At 40.6% G+C, this 18568-nt stretch overlaps 1 protein-coding gene across 2 annotated transcripts in view; it reads left to right on the top strand.

Annotated features, from left to right (window-relative positions):
* The window catches only part of MMP16 (matrix metallopeptidase 16), a 205380-nt gene that overhangs the window by 176574 nt on the left and 10238 nt on the right, over positions 1-18568 (top strand). For both annotated transcript variants that reach the window (XM_067467371.1, XM_060775571.2), the window contains 2 exons: positions 3211-3349; positions 12086-12236. In XM_067467371.1, coding sequence (XP_067323472.1) covers positions 3211-3349; positions 12086-12236 — 290 coding nt within the window. The remainder of the gene's footprint in view (positions 1-3210; positions 3350-12085; positions 12237-18568) is intronic.

Genomic DNA, 18568 nt, shown 5'->3' on the forward strand with positions numbered 1-18568 from the left:
CACAGGAATGGCAACCCCAATGTGCCCTTGACATGAATGGCCAAAGGGCTCTGGGGCTGACTCAAAGTGGCTCTGGAGCCCTTTACACCAGTATATAATTTCCCAGTAAGTGTAGACACAGCCTTGGTAGGAATTATCTGCTGGTAAAAGAAGTGGTTCAGTTTAGCAAAAGTGGACACATGAAATGAATTCAAGTATCCCGAATACAAGAATTATTTTTCACTTTTAGCTAGATTCACAGTGCTACCATAAATTCTAATTCTAGCTCTACTGAGCAGCTCTCTCTCTCATTTTCTCTCTCTCTTACACACACACACACACACACACACACACACACACACGGTACTTCAGTGTTAGCATTTCCTCAAAAATTAGGAACTCTAATTTTTGGTGATGCAGAAAACCCCAAAGAGCAGAATGACTTTTACTTAAGAGCAATGAGAACAATGTTAACTTTTTTTCTTTTAACTTGGAAAGAATGAAAATTCTGAAGGGCACTAAATTTCACCTGAAGCAAAATGCATAACATGGTTTTTGGGGATGTTTCTAGGTTGGAGAATTCAAAAGTGAATTTTTAGCTAATCCTAATAAAAAATACTGTCTTCCTATGGATTTTTTATTTTGTTTTGTTTTCATAGATTGTTCTCCATTTTTTGTGGGTCCTTTTTTTCAGATGAAACTAAAAGAGTTTTAGTGAAAATAATGAAACTCCACAGGGAAATTTTGCGCATGCATACTGCTGCCTATCAAAGCCCCTGCTCTCTGTTTGGTTGTCATTTATTCTGAGAGAAATCTGGGGCACTGCAGAAACATTGCAAGTTTCCTTATTATGTTATGCTTTGGGTTTTGTTTCTTGTAAGGTTATGACTTTCATTTGAAAAGTCAACATAAAGATTAATCATTTTCAGCCATACAGCTGTATATTAGACAGCAAGTTTTTAATGCTCTTATAGTTCCTCAAATTACATAACATATCCAGTTCCTGTGGCTTGGTAGAAATGTAATGCCCAAAAGATGCATAAAGTTTTACTTTAGAGAGTCCATGATTCATATCTAGGCTCCTTCCTTCTTTGTTAAATATCCTAGGTCAGCAAAACCACTGAGCATTCATCCTCCCTTCATATCCGAATCAAATGCTGATATATTACCACTTACTTCCCCTAACTTCTAGCAGTTCTGAGCACTACTAAGTACAGCTCAGCATGAGCTCTACTTCAGTCTACAAATTCCCATTACTCTCAAACGAAGCAGGCTAGAAATAGTTACGTGCTCATGCTTTGCAAAGAAGATATGTGTCTTGTGTTCTGGGTTTCTACTACAGCTAAAAGATGTATGGGTAGAGTTCTTTCTCCTTATAAGGGAGGAAATGGTAATAGATGAGGTAACTGTAACAGCAAAGCACAAATACTAGATGATGGTAAAAGAGAAAGCTAGAGGAGAATGCTGAGTCATCTCTATGATACTGCATTTCAAAGGCAATCTCTCAAATCCCAACTTTGTATAGAAGAACCTTCTCTCATAAGTATGGTAATCATTATCATTTCTTCTCAAAGATGATGCTCATCAAGTAAATAATTGTTTTCAGACTCTTCCACAGAGTTCTGCTTAAAATACAGATAGTTAAAATGAACATCATTGAGGTGAAAGACAGAAACATACTCTACTCAATGGAGCATGGTTGAATAAAGTGGCTAAATTGCATAAATGAATGGGCAAATGGGGAAAAAATCCCTTGAAACTCTGTGCAAGAAAAAGGGCTGCAACCCAACAAAGCATTGCAATCCAATATGTAATAATAGATTAAAGAAAATACTGAAGGGACTTGCATTCTGCAGTGGCTCCAGTCCTTCCTGGAGAGTCGTTCCCAGGGCTCAGTATTGTCCCCCATGTTGTTTAACATCTACATGAAGCCGCTGGGTGAGATCATCTGGAGTTTTGGAGTTCGATGCAATTTGTACACAGATGACGTCCAACTCAATCACTCATTTCCATCAGATGCTAAGGAGGCTGTCCAAGTCCTGAATCAGTGCCTGGCCGCTGTGATGGTCTGGATGAGGGCAAGCAAATTGAAGTTGAATCCAGACAAGAAAGAGGTCCTCCTGGTCAGTCGCAAGACCGAATAGGGTATAGGGATGCAACCTGTGCTGGACGGGGTCACACTCCCCTTGAAGGCACAGGTCTGCAGCTTGGGAGTTCTCCTGGATTCATCACTGAGCCTAGAATCCCAGGCTGCAGCGGTGGCCAGGGGAGCGTTTGCACAATTGAAACTTGTGCACCAGCTGCGCCCGTACCTTGGGAAGTCAGACTTGGCCATGATGGTCCATGATCTCATAACATTTAGAATAGACTACTGCAACACACTCTACGTGGGGTTGCCTTTGAAGACTGCTTGGAAGCTTCAAATAGTCCAACGAGAGGCAGCCAGGTTAATAACTGGGGTGGCATACAGGGAGCATACAACTCCCATGTTACGCCAGCTCCACTGGCTACCAGTTTGCTACCGGGCACAATTCAAAATGCTGGCTTTGGCCTATAATACCCTAAACGGCCCCGGCCCAAATTACCTGTCCGAACACATCTCTCCCTATGAACCATCACAGAGATTGAGATCCTTTGGGGAGGCCCACCATTGTCACAGGCACAATTGGTGGGGGTGAGAGACAGGGCCTTCTCGGTGATATCTCCCTGGCTATGGAACTCCCTTCCTGGTGAGATCAGGTTGGCCCCCTCCCTCCTGTCCTTTAGAAGGATGGTAAAAACTTGGCTGTGGGAGCAAGCTTTCGGGACAGGGCAATGAAGCGGCACTGGAAAAGATGACAGGGTCAGTTGAATTTGATGCGGATGGCTAGGACGGTTTTAAATGGTATATTTTAATATTTTGATAAATGTTTTTTAATGTTTATGTATTGTATGTGAATCTGTGTCCTGGCATTGAATGTTTGCCATGTATATGCTGTGCTCCACCCTGGGTCCCCTTCGGGGTGAGAAGAGCGGAATATAAATGTTTAAAATAAATAAATAAATGTATTGATTATGTGTGGGCAAATGTCTCTTTATTAATCAATACATACTTTAACATTGGGCATACTGGCACAGCCTAATATAATCCTCTATAAATAGGTAGGTGACAAGCAACATGAATCATGTTTTGTATCTTTAAAAAGTTATGAGCTTCCTAATGTAGTAAGAGATGCCTTTCTTGGTTTCTAGGATCAATGGTTTTGGCGTGTCAGAAATAACAGGGTGATGGATGGATACCCCATGCAGATTACCTACTTCTGGAGAGGACTTCCTCCAAGTATTGATGCTGTTTATGAAAACAGTGACGGGAATTTTGTATTCTTTAAAGGTAAGTACTACAAATAAAACAACACTTAAGTAAACAGAAAATCAATGCAGAAATATCTGATAACATTGCATTTTGTTTCAGTCTTGGGAAGCTCTTACATGGAAATGTTTCTAGTAAATACTAGGCCTGAGTAACAACGGAAAAATTTGTTTCTAAAATCGATTCGTTTTTTGGGGGGTTTTGTGTTTCGATATTTAAAAGAATTCCGAAATTTTTCTTTTAAAAAGTTCAATATTTACGAAATTTCGTAAATGTTAAAAAAATTACGAAACATTAACAAAACAAATACGAAACAATAACGAATCGATTCGTTAATGGCAGACGCAACCGCGCAATACGCTAAAAAACCTCCAAATGGGACAGGGGGAACTTCTGAAGCTTCCCTCTCCCTCTGTTGTTGACTGTTGGTGTGATATTATATTTTTTTTCACTAATTAAACAAAAAACAACTATAAAACTTGCCCCAGACATGTGGAAATAATAACGAAACGACCTCAAACCGATAACGAAACAAATACATAACGAATCCGAAGCATTTACTAAACGAATTTAAAAATTCGTTTCGTTTTTAAGTTGCTCCAGAATGGTTCGTTATCGCTTCCTTATTAAAAAAATAACGAATTTTTAACGAATTACGAATTAACTAAACGAAACCGCCCAGCCCTAGTAAATACATATTCTTCTCAGGTAGTCCTCCTTTATAACTTAAAATAGAACAATGCAGTCTGAACTGGAATAAAGGAAACGGTTTTGGTTGAAATCTTCCTTTTAAGTGTTATCCTTTGCAAATACAAAAGCTGTATATATAGCTGGAAATCTAATGACCTCTAGATGTTTTGTGTCACACCTCCCTATAACTATTTACCATTAGCCATGCTGACTGGGGCTCGTGGGAATTATCATATAGAACATCTTGAGGATGCTGTTGCCTTTCCGTGGCACAGAACAAGTCTCTGATCCTGCTATGGATCAGCTTATGTGGAAATTCTGGAATATACTGTGGGAGTTTTATTTCAGTAATACTGTTGGCAAACTCAGGTTGGACTGGGATAGTGTCTTCTCTATGGATTCATCATTGATAATTCAGAAACTGTTGTGAGTTAATAATGCAGCTTTTAGACTACAAACTGGAACAAAGGTTATGAACATACTATGCTTGGCTGCATCGGTTCCAATAATTCCCAGTTTGGATTTTTAATTACTTATATACCTGAGGACTGAGAACTTGAAATATGTTCAACTCAATATATGCAAATACAACAAGTCGGGATCATGTCAGTGGGGTGATGCTTTCAGACTTTAAAGACACTGTCAAAGGCGCTGATTCCATTTTGGTAATAGGGTTAACAACTTGAATAGTTCTTTAAAGATTAGACTGCGTTCCATAGTGGAATCACCCTATATTAGAGAAGAGGTGACTAGTTATTGATCCTTTTAGGGTCATTTTGCCTCTCCAGAATACTGACATAGACATCATATGCACCATCTCTTCCCCATCCCCTCAAATAGCAATTCGATTCATGAAGCATGCAAATAAAAATTTAAAGGTTATTTTGGCCTATTCCTGGGGGCAGGGGGAGGAAAGATCCATTTAGAAACTGGAATAAACTGGGTGGTCATTTTCAATATTGTAAAAAAGATATTTGGAGCCTGAAAAACATCCAAAGAAAGATGGGGGGGGGGGGTTGGCTTTAAATGGTAAATTGCACCCCAATTTCTCTATTTCCTTTCCCCAGAACATTTATTTTTCAACATGGGGTGCATTAAAAGAGGATTAAGAGCTTTTGGGGACCACATGCAGGCCTCCAAAGGCTGGACTGTGGCCACCCTGCTTTAAAATTAGTCCCATTCAGGATGACAGGGATTGCTTTTGTATAAATATGCACAAAACTGTGCTGCACTCATGGATACTATTTTTATCTCCCACCCACCCCCCGCCCCAATGCTATCTTTCTGGAGGCAAATACTATTTTTTCTCAATAGGCTAGGACTATACATTGTTCTAGGACAGTGTTTCTCAAACTGTGCTCCTCCAAGTGTTTTAGACTTCAGCTCCCAGAAATCCCAGCCAGCTTACCTGCTCTTAGGAATTGTGGGAGTTGAAAACCAAAATGTCTGGAGGAGCAGTTTGAGAAACTTTGTTCTAGGTCTGTGGTTCTCAACCTGTAGGTCCCCAGATATTTTGGCCTACAGCTCTCAGAAATCCCAGCCAGTTTATCAGCTGTAGGGATTTCTGGAAGTTGAAGGTCAAAACATCTGGAGATCCGCAGGTTGAGAACCACTGTTCTCAGGGAATAGGCCTTGAATTGTGTGCTGAAATTTCTATACATTGTTCTCTTTATAATTGCTTGTAGTTTTAATAAGTTTTCAGTTTATAATAGTTTAATTACCTTTTTAATGTTTAATGGTGGAGTTAGGGTGGAATATAAATGAAATATTTTTATTATTGCTGTTGTTGTTATGTTATTTTTAACTATTTTGTAATCTTTGTAAGTTGCCTTGACTTAGAAACAGGCAACAGCTGGTTGCCTGTTTTAAAAATCTAGGAAGAAGAATTGTACTCCATAGGAGTTCAATTTGTGTATATCTACTACCCTAATATTTCATTTGCTTCCCTCTCTCTAATCAGAGTTATTTAGTTGAACCATTCCTGGCTTTTCTTGCTTACTATGTCATCTGTGTCATCTGTGTCACAAAATAAATTATTTTTTTCTGACATGTTGGCTTTAAAGATTTCAGGTGGGCAATGAATTATTAATAAATTTCCTAAAACCTAGAAACCATAGCATGTGCAATTAACAATTTTAGCAGCATTCTGCCCTCTCCCACACAGTATTTTTTTTCTGTTAGATATCATCAGTTGCCTAAAATTAAAGGTCTTAAATATGCATCTAATTTGAGCTTAATGTGAAAATTATACTGTATGTTGAATAAATTCTAGTTTATCATTACAACCTGTTCATAGGGAGTGAAAACGCATGTAAGGTATGATTATTTATGAAGCAAGGATGACTAAATAAGGAATATTTGCATTCATAACAATAAGGCATCAGGTGAAAATTCTCTACTTGAACTGTACAGGTTATGGTCACTGATGATTATAGCTCAAATATTGTGAGAAAGATTGTGAGATTGGCAAAGTTACTGAAGATGCATTACTCTTTCAATTTCAATTTTTCTTGATTTATTATTTTCCCAATCCCCGATTTCATAGAATCATAGAATCATAGAATCAAAGAGTTGGAAGAGACCTCATGGGCCATCCAGTCCAACCCCCTGCCAAGAAGCAGGAATATTGCATTCAAATCACCCCTGACAAATGGCCATCCAGCCTCTGCTTAAAAGCTTCCAAAGAAGGAGCCTCCACCACACTCCGGGGCAGAGAGTTCCACTGCTGAACGGCTCTCACAGTCAGGAAGTTCTTCCTAATGTTCAGATGGAATCTCCTTTCCATCGTGTTTCTAAAACAGTTTGTGACTCTTCAAAGAGAGAGATAAATACTCTCAATAAATAAACACAAGCATTTTCTGTATTTTGGCTGCATTTCTTCTAATATACACTTTTAATGTATTTTATCACACACAAACACACACACTGTAGGTATACATACATACATACATGTATTTTATTTATTTATTTATTTACTTTACTTATATACCACTGTTCTCAGCCCGAAGGTGACTCACAGCTACTGTATATATTTTGCAATCCACTTTGCTTTATATCATAATAATTATATATATATATATATATATATATATATATATATATATATATATTTGTCGTATCAGGAGTGACTTGAGAAACTGCAAGTCGCTTCTGGTGTGAAAGAATTGGCCATCTGCAAGGACGTTGCCCAGGGGATGCCCGGATGATTTGATGTTTTTATCATCGTTGTGGGAGGCTTATCTCATGTACCCGCATGAGGATCTGGAGCTGATAGAGGGAGCTCATCTGCCTCTCCCTGGATTTGAACCTGCGACCTGTCGATCTTCAGTCTTGCTGGCACAAGGGTTTAACTTTATTTGTATTCCTGCCCCATCTCCCTGAGGGGACTCAGAGTGGTTCACAACAGTATAATTATACAAATCATCTCAACAACAACACACCTAAATATATCTAATTTAAATTAAATCAACACTTAATAATGAGGCAAAATATATAAGTAAAACAGCATTTTAAACATCCCAACCACAGTTGAAGTGAAAAGCAACAGTAAGATCAAATTTGAGATCCATTTGACATCTCCAACCATTGGATGACATTAAGTTTACCCATTTTCAAACACCTGTTTGAATAGCCAGGTTTTCAGTTCTTTCTGGAAAGTGAATAACGTGGGAGCCTGTCTAATCTTCTTGGGAAGGGAGTTCCAGAGCTGGAGCCCTATACCTTGCCCCACCAACCACACTTCTGACAGAGGTGGGGCTGTGGGGAGAGCCTCCCCAGCAGATCTTAGGGCCCAAATTGGTTCATAGGTCTATTTATGCAGTTGCATAAATAGGCTGGACCCAAACCATGTAGGGCTTTATAGGTAATAACCTGCATTTTGTATTGGACCCAAAAACACACAGGCAGCTAATTAAGATGTTTTAATAGGGGGGTGGTATGTGGAGCCCCAGGTGCCGCAGTGGGTTAAAGGGCTGAGCTGCTGAGCTTGTTGACCGAAAGGTCACAGGTTCGAATCTGAGGAGCAGTGTGATTTCCCACTGACAGTTTCAGCTTCTGCCAACTTAGCAGTTAAAAAACATGCAAATGTGAGTAGATCAATAGGCACCGCTCCAGTAGGAAGGTAACGGTGCTCCATGCAGTCATGCCAGCCACATGACCTTGGAGGTATCTACGGACAATGCTGGCTCTTTGGCTTAGAAATGGAGATGAGCACCACACCCCAGAGTCAGATACGACTGGACTTAATGTCAGGTGAAAAGCTTTACCTTTACCTATGTGCCCTGTAATTTGCTCCAGTCAACAGCCTAGATGCTCATCTTTGTACTAACCGTAGTTTCCAAGCTGTCCCATATAAATTGCATTGCAGTAATCCATCCGAGATGTAACTAGGGCGTGGACCACTGTGGCCAGATCAGACTTTTCAAGGCATATTTCTGCAATGCTTTTGTCAGTGGAAATGGGGTGCTTCCTTAATGTAATGCCCATTGCAAGCCTATTTTCCCCCTAAAAATACAGTTCTGCATGATGTTGCTCAACATTTTCAAATTTTCATAAATATTGTCTTAAATCTTAAGCAATTTTCTGTTTCTCTCTAATACAGAAATTGCAATATAATGTAGAACAAAAATAAGCCATTCACACAGCAAAGGCAACTATCTAGGGCAAGCTGATATCAAGCTGCAAATCCCTCAGAGTGGCCTGTCTGCTTTTCTTTTCTTTCCCAAGGGAGAATGGGTCTTGTCGTTTCCGAGAGTCTTTCATGATCCAAATGAAATAGTTCTTGTAATCAGAGCCAAGTTCCCATCAATTTGGGCAAGAAGTCTGGATAAAGTCCAGTACTCCGTTATCAACAGAAAAGACCCAGTGACCTCTATTAGTGACACATGCTCAGTCTTAGAAAAGGAAAGAGATTGGGAAAGCTTTTTGGTGTCAGAAGGGCCACTTTAGTTTCACATAACTTCTTGGCTAAAGAGACTTTTGGCTCTTGATGAAATATGCCATCTGACACTGCCAGTGCCTACATTTTTTTCTTTTTGGCCTAGTAACCTGTAGCAAGAATCTCTATCCAAACTCATGTAGATCTGCAGTTATATTAGTTTCCCATATGAGAATAAAAAATGTACAGTGCTCTCCCAGCTGAGCAAGATTACAACACTTTTTACACTCACAATCTTTACACTGGTCGACACAGGCTTTATACCTGCTAGCAAAAATAGCCTTCATTTTGGGAAGTTGAGGTTTCACTAAAGGCTGTAAGGCTTTCAGTTGTACAAATATGTTTTTTAATGTTCCTTATATTTTGCATTGAAACTTGAATGGGAAACCAATGAAACCAACTATTCAGAAACTTATTTGAATGTGCATAGCAATCAAACCTGGTTTTTTGTACTTTCATATGTACTTAACCTTCTGTCTTATGGGTCAATATTGATTGAGGTTATGGTGGCTGACAATATAACATGAATATGTTCCTGAAAAGACAATAAAAAGTCTTTCATTTTCATTCAAGGCTGGTTTTCTTATTGGATAGCAATAAGAAAATGCCAGTGAAGTTAGTAAAAAATCTAAGTTCTCTGTAGAGGAGATCTAGATTGTGTAATATTTTCTAAAGTGAACAAGAATGTAAGCAGCGCTAAAAGCTAATTGTCAAAGACATCTACAGTATTAAAATTTGTGCCAAGCCAAATGCAGTAAGACGTTTGCTGTAAAATCTGCACTATTCTTGCCATAATTTTCAACATTGGTCACCTTACTGCTTGACAGTTGAATTCTGAAAGCTAAAATTTACTGGCAAGGTGTCAATGGGGGGCCTGTAACATCACCCATATAGATTAAAACAAAAATTAAGTACAAGTGGAAAAATTGAGAGATTAACACCTGTGCCCATTTCAGGGAGTTGACTATGAAATGTCTTTAAGATCTTGTACACAGGCTTTATGTCCTGTATTTTAAGTTAAAAAAAAACTTTGAGTGGTTTATTTTGTGATTTTTAGGGACCACATATACTGCTGAGATACTATATTTATTCTATGGGATTGAATATGTCTATTGTTTCTATATCAATGTATTCCTTGATATATATTATATGTGTACATGTGTGAATTATTTCAAGATATGTCTTCCATTGCTATTCTATATGCACTAATTCAGCTTTTGATTTAGCCTAAAGGCTAATCAATACAATTTACTTCTACTACACTAATTCAGCCTATATCCATTTGAGGGTAGCACACAGATGAATAATGTGTCTTATTTTTTTAGCAGGCCTTGATTTTTGCATAAATGTGATAGTATAATAGGTTTAGGGGGAAAAGGATGAAACCCCATTGCATGTTTTTATGTGCCATCAAGTTAACTTTGTCTTACAGCAGCCCTGTGAATTGGAGACATCCAAGGCATCCTCTTAACAAAAGTCATGATCAGATCTTGCAAACTCAAGGCTGTGGTTTGCTTTACTGAATCTTTTAACCTGTAATGCAGTATTTATCTTTGGCAATAACCTTCAGTCTTTCCTTAAATAAGTCTGGGTTAGCAAAAAAAAAAGGGGGGGAGGTAAGATTCTTATGTCACCTGCAGGGAGAAGGTAATAGCAATTTTGTGTAGTGAGGAACTGATATGAATAAAAAGAACATTCAAAACTATGTAAAAAACAAACCTGGAATGTGTGATTCTGAAATGTAAAGAAACTCTACTATGAAGGATTATGGAATAATGAGAATCTTTTCAGATCAGGACATAAGCTTTACATGTAGATTTTTGCACAAAGAACAGCAGTGTATTTTTCATGTAATAAATCCCAAATTACAGAATGTGTATGCAGCAAACATTTTATCCACAGAAAATAATATTCCTATGCAGCAATATGATGTATTTAAAAATTATGTGCCATGTACAGAAAATGCTATTTTCTATGAAAAATGTATGCAAAATTTGTACAGAATAAATTCCAAACAGCATAAAGTGTATGAAAGCTGTGCATTGAGAAGAAAAATACTAAAATCACTTATTGCTTTCTTAGTGAATAAATATAAAATCTCTAGGAGAGGAGCGGACTATATCCCATTTTCTAATTAAAAACATGATAAAAAAAACAGTGTTACAAATTACAGAGATTCAGGGACAAGAAAGCAAATTCTTTCCTCCCAAAATCTCTTTTTATTCTTTAAGATTTTTTATTTGTTTTAATATGACTGAAACAATCTGTGCAACAGGTACTGTTTTTTTCATAACAGTAACATGAGAACAAGTGTGATCATCAGTCTTTGCGGTAAAGTAAAATTTGATTTTGAAATGTCTATAGAAAATAGTATTTAATGATTGTTCAAGAAGCATGTCTTCCCAAATATTTTGTTAAATACAAACTTCTATTTTTGTGCCTGCCAAAAGTGATGGTACAGAGGAAAGTCTCCAAAGAAACATACTTTCCCATTAGCTCCTCTGCCTCAAGTTGTCTTAGTAGATGTCTGCATTACAAGTGGTCTACTTAGGAAATGCACTATCAGGAAAAGGTTTGTATTTCTGTGGTTCAAATTGTGTTCTAATTTTTTTATTGAATGACATTGCCCACTCTCAGTTGCTGTCAATATTTTCCATTCTACTAGTTCATATAACATGCTGCAAATTTCCTGGACAATTCATTGAGCACCAAGTCAAAGGCAGAATAGTATCACTTTTTGATATACTAAGCAGCATATATCAAGCCCTTGTGTGGGCTGCCATTCATGGCTGATGAGCTGCATCAGTTTCTTGAGTCACAATCACAAGTTGTGTAGGCTTACCCATTTGGAATTCTGCAGCATATTGAGGATACAATATGACAATGTCAAATGTATGAATCAGTTGCGCATTTCAAGCTTTTTATCACTGTATATATCAGTACTCCGCCTCTGTTTTCTAATGTAGTTAGCAAACTAAAAGTTGCATATTTCTGGAGCAGAATTAAGTGGGGAGTTGAGAATGTTTAAAACTTGGTCAGACTGTTTAGATTATGCCACTTGGATGCATTTTATCAATAGAAAATGATTCAAGAATCTAATGTAGGTCTTTCTCCCCTTTTTTGCTTTTCAGGTAACAAGTTCTGGGTCTTCAAGGACACCACGCTCCAACCAGGGTATCCTCATGATTTGATAACATTGGGGAATGGGATTCCACCCCATGGGATTGATTCAGCAATTTGGTGGGAGGATGTTGGGAAAACATACTTCTTCAAAGGAGACAGGTTGGTATCTTGAATCAAATAATTCAGTTTTTGTTGTGATTGGTACTTATACTCCCTTGTAGCAACTCCCTTGTTGCTGAAAATAGACTCAGGTAGAACATCCAGTCTTCTGTTTTACCAAACTGAGATCATTTGAGTTTTTTATTTGTGCTCCTTTACATAGGTTAAATCAGGTGTCTTTTGTCTCTAGCCAACTACTATAGAGCTTCTCTGTTCAGTGTGACAAGGCTTTGTTGTTACAGGGGTTTTTATCCAGCATTCTTCTCTGTTAACTAATAACTAGCCATGATGAATAAAACAGATGGTAGTGATTGTGATAGGCACCAGTATTGATCAGTGTTTGGAAGAATATGTCAATGTTGAGATTTAAGAAACAGTTTGATTGTGTTAAGTATCTCTTAGGGGTTTTTTTGCTATGCATTGTTTAAACTTCAGAGCACTTGAGAATCAAACTATTACACTTTTTCCACTTTTAGAAAATATATCCTTATAAAAATGTGGGTATGAGAGGAGAGTACAGAACCTGTGCCATATTTTGTTCCATTTGCTTGCTCTGCTGTCCACCTCCTTTGCTTTCCCTTTCATTTTGTTTTGGATTAAGGAACACAAGGGAAGCAATAGTAAACACTGGTCCTTATGCTTGAGCTTTATGCATGAAGTTGTGCAGAGAAACAAATAACTAGTATAAGTACTGAATGCTAAAGGACAAAGAAATCCATATAGACCTCAGGTGTGGTCCCTTAATTTCCAGCTGCCCTGAAGGAAACATAGGAAATTGCCTTCAACAGGGTCAAAGTATTTGCACTTCTCATTTAATATTCTGTAATTTGTCAAGTTTAAGATATGAATATAGAGCTACATGAACATTGGAAGCCGTTCTGAGTCCCTCCGCAAAGGTCAAAAAGGATGGGATATAAATATTTTAAATAAACAAACAAATAAACATTGTAGTTAGATGCACTTGATCACAATGAAGCTGAGTGTGGATTACTTTAATCAAGTTGTATAGCTCTGACCAAAGTAGACATTTTTCCTCAGATGTGTTCATAGGAATCCCAAATAAGAAATACTTTTCTCATGTATTTAAATCTCATTGGAGAACTGTACTCCTACAGTGGAAATGTAGGTGTAGATTTCCCCTTGGAATTCCCATTCACATTAAACAGTTCTAGAAACACCAGTTCTCTAGTTGTGTATTCATGCAATTTAGGAACAGAATCTTGTAGAGACAAATCTCCCACTTACAGCTGTAGCACAGACAAATCTCCTGGGCATATAAGAAACTTACTATACTTACTTAGGCGATCCCTCGTTGGACGAGTAAGATGGTCTTCCATTATGGATTTCCTTGTGGGTCCGTATGTGGCTGTGGAGCCCTATTCTTGCTCTGCATCTTCTTCCGCAGTGAGGGCATTGGTTTCCAGGTGGAAGGCGGTCGGGGTTGGCTTGACGCGCCTTCCTCCTGGCACGTTTCTCTCTTTCACCCTCCACTCGTGCCTCTTCAAATTCTGCAGCACTGCTGGTCACAGCTGTCCTCCAGCTGGAGCGCTCAAGGGCCAGGGCTTCCCAGTTCTCAGTGTCTATGCCGGAGTTTTTAAGGTTGGCTTTGAGCCCATCTTTAAATCTCTTTTCCTGTCCACCAACGTTCCGTTTTCCGTTCTTAAGTTCGGAGTAGAGCAACTGCTTTGGGAGACGGTGGTCAGGCATCCGGACAACGTGGCCGGCCCAGCGGAGTTGATGTTGGAGGACCATCGCTTCAATGCTGGTGGTCTTTGCTTCTTCCAGCACACTGACGTTTGTCCGCTTGTCTTCCCAGGAGATTTGCAGGATTTTCCGGAGGCAGCGCTGATGGAAACGTTCCAGGAGCTGCATGTGACGTCTGTAGACAGTCCACGTCTCACAGGCATAGAGCAGGGTTGGGAGGACAATAGCTTTATAAACAAGCACCTTGGTATCCCTACGGATGTCCCGGTCCTCAAACACTCTCTGCTTCATTCTGGAAAATGCTGCACTTGCAGAGCTCAGGCGGTGTTGTATTTTGGCATCGATGTTGACTTTGGTGGAGAGGTGGCTGCCAAGGTAGCGGAAATGGTCCACATTTTCTAATGTGACACCATTAAGCTGTATTACTGGCATTGGAGAGGGATTGGCTGGCGACTGCTGGAACAGCACCTTGGTTTTCTCAATGTTCAGTGACAGGCCGAGCTTCTCATATGCTTCTGCGAAGGTGTTTAGAGTGGCTTGTAGATCTTCTTCTGAATGCGCACAGACGACATTGTCATCAGCATACTGGAGTTCTATAACAGCTGTTGTTGTAACCTTGGTTTTGGCTTTCAGTCTGCTGAGGTTGAATAGCTTGCCATCTGTCCGATAGATTATTTCCACTCCGGTGGGAAGCTTCTCATCAACAAGGTGAAGTATCATAGCGATGAAGATGGAGAATAGAGTTGGGGCAATAACACATCCCTGTTTGACACCCGATTCCACCTTAAATGGGTCACTTTGGGAGCCACTGCTGTCCAAGACTGTTGCCATCATGTCATCGTGGAGGAGCCGCAGGATGTTCACAAATTTGTTTGGGCACCCGATTTTGTGGAGGATGGTCCAGAGAGCGCTGCGATTCACTGTGTCGAATGCCTTTGCAAGGTCGATGAATGCCATGTACAGAGGTTGGTTTTGTTCCCTGCATTTTTCTTGGAGCTGTCGTGCAGTGAAGATCATGTCCACGGTTCCTCTGGAGGGGCGGAAGCCATTCTGGGATTCTGGGAGGGTGTCTTCTGAGAGGGGCAGAAGGCGGTTTGCAAGGATTCTTGCGAGGATTTTCCCAGCGGAGGTTAGAAGGGAGATACCTCGATAATTTCCGCAGTCTGTTCTTTCCCCTTTTTTGAAGAGGGTGATGATGGTGGCGTCCTTGAAATCTGCTGGGATTTTCTCGGTCACCCACACTTTTTCTATGAGCTGGTGGAGTTGGTGTGTCAGCTCAGGTCCTCCCTCTTTAAAGATTTCAGCAGGGATCCCATCTGGTCCACTGGCTTTGTTATTCTTCTGTTGGCTTATGGCATTGCTGACTTCTTCCAAACTAGGCAGTGCTGCAAGCTCGTCCCTGATTTGTTGTTGCGGGATTTGTGAGAGGACCTCTTCGGCCACATTGGAGCTGCGGTTCAGGAGGCTTTGGTAGTGTTCTTTCCAACGTAGTGCAATTGAGTTTTGGTCCTTCAGGAGATTGGTTCCATCTGATGAGCGTAGAGGCTGTATCCCATGGTTTCTTGGTCCATAGATGACCTTTGTGGCTTTGAAGAATCCCTGAGCATCATGGGTATCTGCCAGGTGTTGGATTTCTTCAGCCTTCTTTGTCCACCAGATGTTCTTGAGCTCTCTTGTCCTTCTTTGGACCTCAGCTTTTGCACTGGCATAGATCTTTTTCTTAGCAGCACAGTTGATGTCTCTCTGCCATGCTTGGAAGGCTTTCCTTTTCTTCTCAATTAGCTGTTGGATCTCGATGTCATTTTCATCAAACCAGTCTTGATGTTTCTTGGCTTGGTATCCAATAGTTTCTTCGCAGGCTTGGATGATGGAGGTCTTCAGTTTGTTCCAATGTTCCTCGACACTTTCGGGGTGTACTGTGGGTAGATGGTCCTTGAGTGCTGTTTGGAGATGGGCTCGTCTGGAGGGCTCCTGAAGGGCTTGGGTGTTCATTTTGCGCCTTGTCTTCCTTCCTTGGAGTCTGCGCTTGGGAGCAATCTTGAGAGCCATCGAGGATCGAATTAGCCTGTGGTCAGTCCAGCAGTCGTCAGCACCTGTCATGGCTCTTGTGAGGAGCACATCACGGCGGTCTCTGGCGCGTGTGATTACATAGTCTAAGAGGTGCCAATGCTTTGACCGGGGGTGCTTCCATGATGTCTTGAACTTGTTTTTCTGGCGGAAGAGCGTGTTGGTGATGACAAGGTTGTGTTCCGCACATTTGGTGAGAAGCAGGATGCCATTTGAGTTGCTGTTTCCAACCCCGTCTTTTCTGATGGTTCCTGGCCACAGGTCGAAGTCTCGCCCGACTCTTGCATTGAAGTCCCCCAGGAGGATGATTTTGTCCTCCTTAGGTATCCCCGATAGGACGTTGTCCAGCTGACAGTAGAATTTCTCCTTGATGTCTTCGTCAGCATCTAGTGTTGGTGCATAGGCACTTATGATGGTTGCCCGTTGGTTTTTGGCAAGATCGATTCGGAGGGTTGAGAGTCGTTCGTTGATGCCAGTGGGTGCTTCGGACAGATGTTTCACCAGATCATTCCTGATGGCAAAGCCAATTCCGTGCATTCTTTGGTCTTTTTCGGACAGTCCCTTCCAGAAGAAGGTGTAGCCTCCTTTTTCTTCCTTCAGCTGTCCCTCTCCTGCTCTCCGGGTCTCCTGAAGGGCTGCTATGTCGATGTTGAAGTGTCCCGGCTCCCTTGCAATGATGGCAGTTCTGCGTTCGGGGCGTTCACTGCCACTGTTGTCCATCAGAGTCCGTACGTTCCACGTACCGAAGTTCATTTTCCTTTTTTGGCCGCAGGGTGGTGACCCCACTGGACGCGGCAGTCCAGTCAGGGATAAGTGAGGCAGACTATGTTTAGGGCACCTTTTCTAGCCCCCTCCCCATGTGGGGTGAGCAGAGTGGGTCCTCAATAGGGCTGCTCAGTCGCGGATACAGCTGCCGAACTACTCAACTGCCTCGGACCTTGAGGTAGAACGACTGAGTCCGTACCCACCGCCCATGTGCCAGTCTGTGACTAGGGGCTTCCAGATTTCACAGTCCTGCCCCCGTCACCACTCGCTGATCGCCATGGGACTTTGGTTGCTTGGTTTTTATTTTCTTTGGAAGACGCCTGTGCGTGGGTTTTTTTAATGTGTGGAGGTCAGTGCACAACTGATCAACACACAGACTTCACAGAGTGAGGTTCCACTGGTGATGTAGTTTAACACAATGACCGTGGCTTCTCAGTCTGTTGCAGCCTTCTTCCGCCTTCGCAGCCGTTGTAACATGTGCCATGTTATCCTCCGCCTGCTCCGCCGTTGAGGTCTTTGGGTCTTCGGACTGTGCTTGGTCTGGAACCTTCCCCGCGGCCACTCCTGGGAGTGCACGACTCCAGTTGTTGTGCCTACAGGTTCATTGGAACACACAAGCCCCCTCACCACGACAAGGTGACAGTCCATCGAGGGGGAAACTTACTATAGACAGGAATAGTCCCACAAACATCTCAAACATAATGCATGCTGCTTCATTTCTTTATTATACCATGAAGACACAAGTTTGTTTTTGCAAATCAGTTCTTTCTTAGAGATGACACAGACAAGCTACTGACAACTAAAATGTTTAAGGTCAAACATACTGTAATTAGTTTTTACTGTGATGAAAAGCTATTGTATAATTTGCTTTCTATATGGACCAAAATATTTGTTGCTTTAAGTTTGTTGAAGGATCATGGTTTTGGGACTGCAGGATCTTGGGAACATTTCAGTTATAGGCACCCTGTCTGTATGTGTAACGTAGGGTTTCTATAAACTTTATTTGGTGACGATAATGTGTAATAGATTTCTTTCCATTGGCAATTGCACAAAGTCAAGGTCTTCCTAAAAATACTGCAAGCTTTAGCAAAAAGAATTGAAAAAATAGACTGGGAAATATCAAAGGAAACTTCTGTTGATAGAAAGGTTGCTACTTAGAGCTGTAACAAGAATAATGAGACTCTGCAGGACACGATTGCAATACAGTACAGAAGATCGAAGAACATGAACCTTGCAGAGATAATTGAGCTATTACAGGATATTGACCACTAGTGGGAATAAGTCCATATCCCACTAAGCCTCTCAGTACATATTGTTCATATCACCTTTTTTCCTTCTTAATATAATGTTAGAGTTGAATTCTCCTGCTGGTCTTAATTGCACACATAAGCCTATTACAGTCTTCTTGCAGAATTGGTGAGAAATCTCGGTTGCTTCTTCAGTAGCAATGAGGTTGGAAGGCATGAAAGAAACTGGCAAGAGGTGACGCCAAAGTCAAAAGAGGGAAGTAGCCACATGAAAAACCCACGAAAAAAATAGCACACTCCTTTTAGGAGAAAAGTACTGGAGGAATCACAATGACAATGCAGATATGAATCAGCAAGTCTTTGAGAAGTGGTATAAATAGCAAGTGAGCAATTGCTCCGGATAAATCTGTGTTGATTTTGGTATTGGACACATTCCACTATGAATACATTTTGAATGTATCCCACAAATGGAATTGGTGGAGCAGCAGTAGTAAATTAAATGTCTAGTGCATTAAATCTAGAGCAACTGTGCAAAAAATGGCCATAGAG

This window comes from Anolis sagrei, chromosome 4, assembly GCF_037176765.1.
Source record: "Anolis sagrei isolate rAnoSag1 chromosome 4, rAnoSag1.mat, whole genome shotgun sequence".
NCBI classification, from domain to species: domain Eukaryota; kingdom Metazoa; phylum Chordata; class Lepidosauria; order Squamata; family Dactyloidae; genus Anolis; species Anolis sagrei.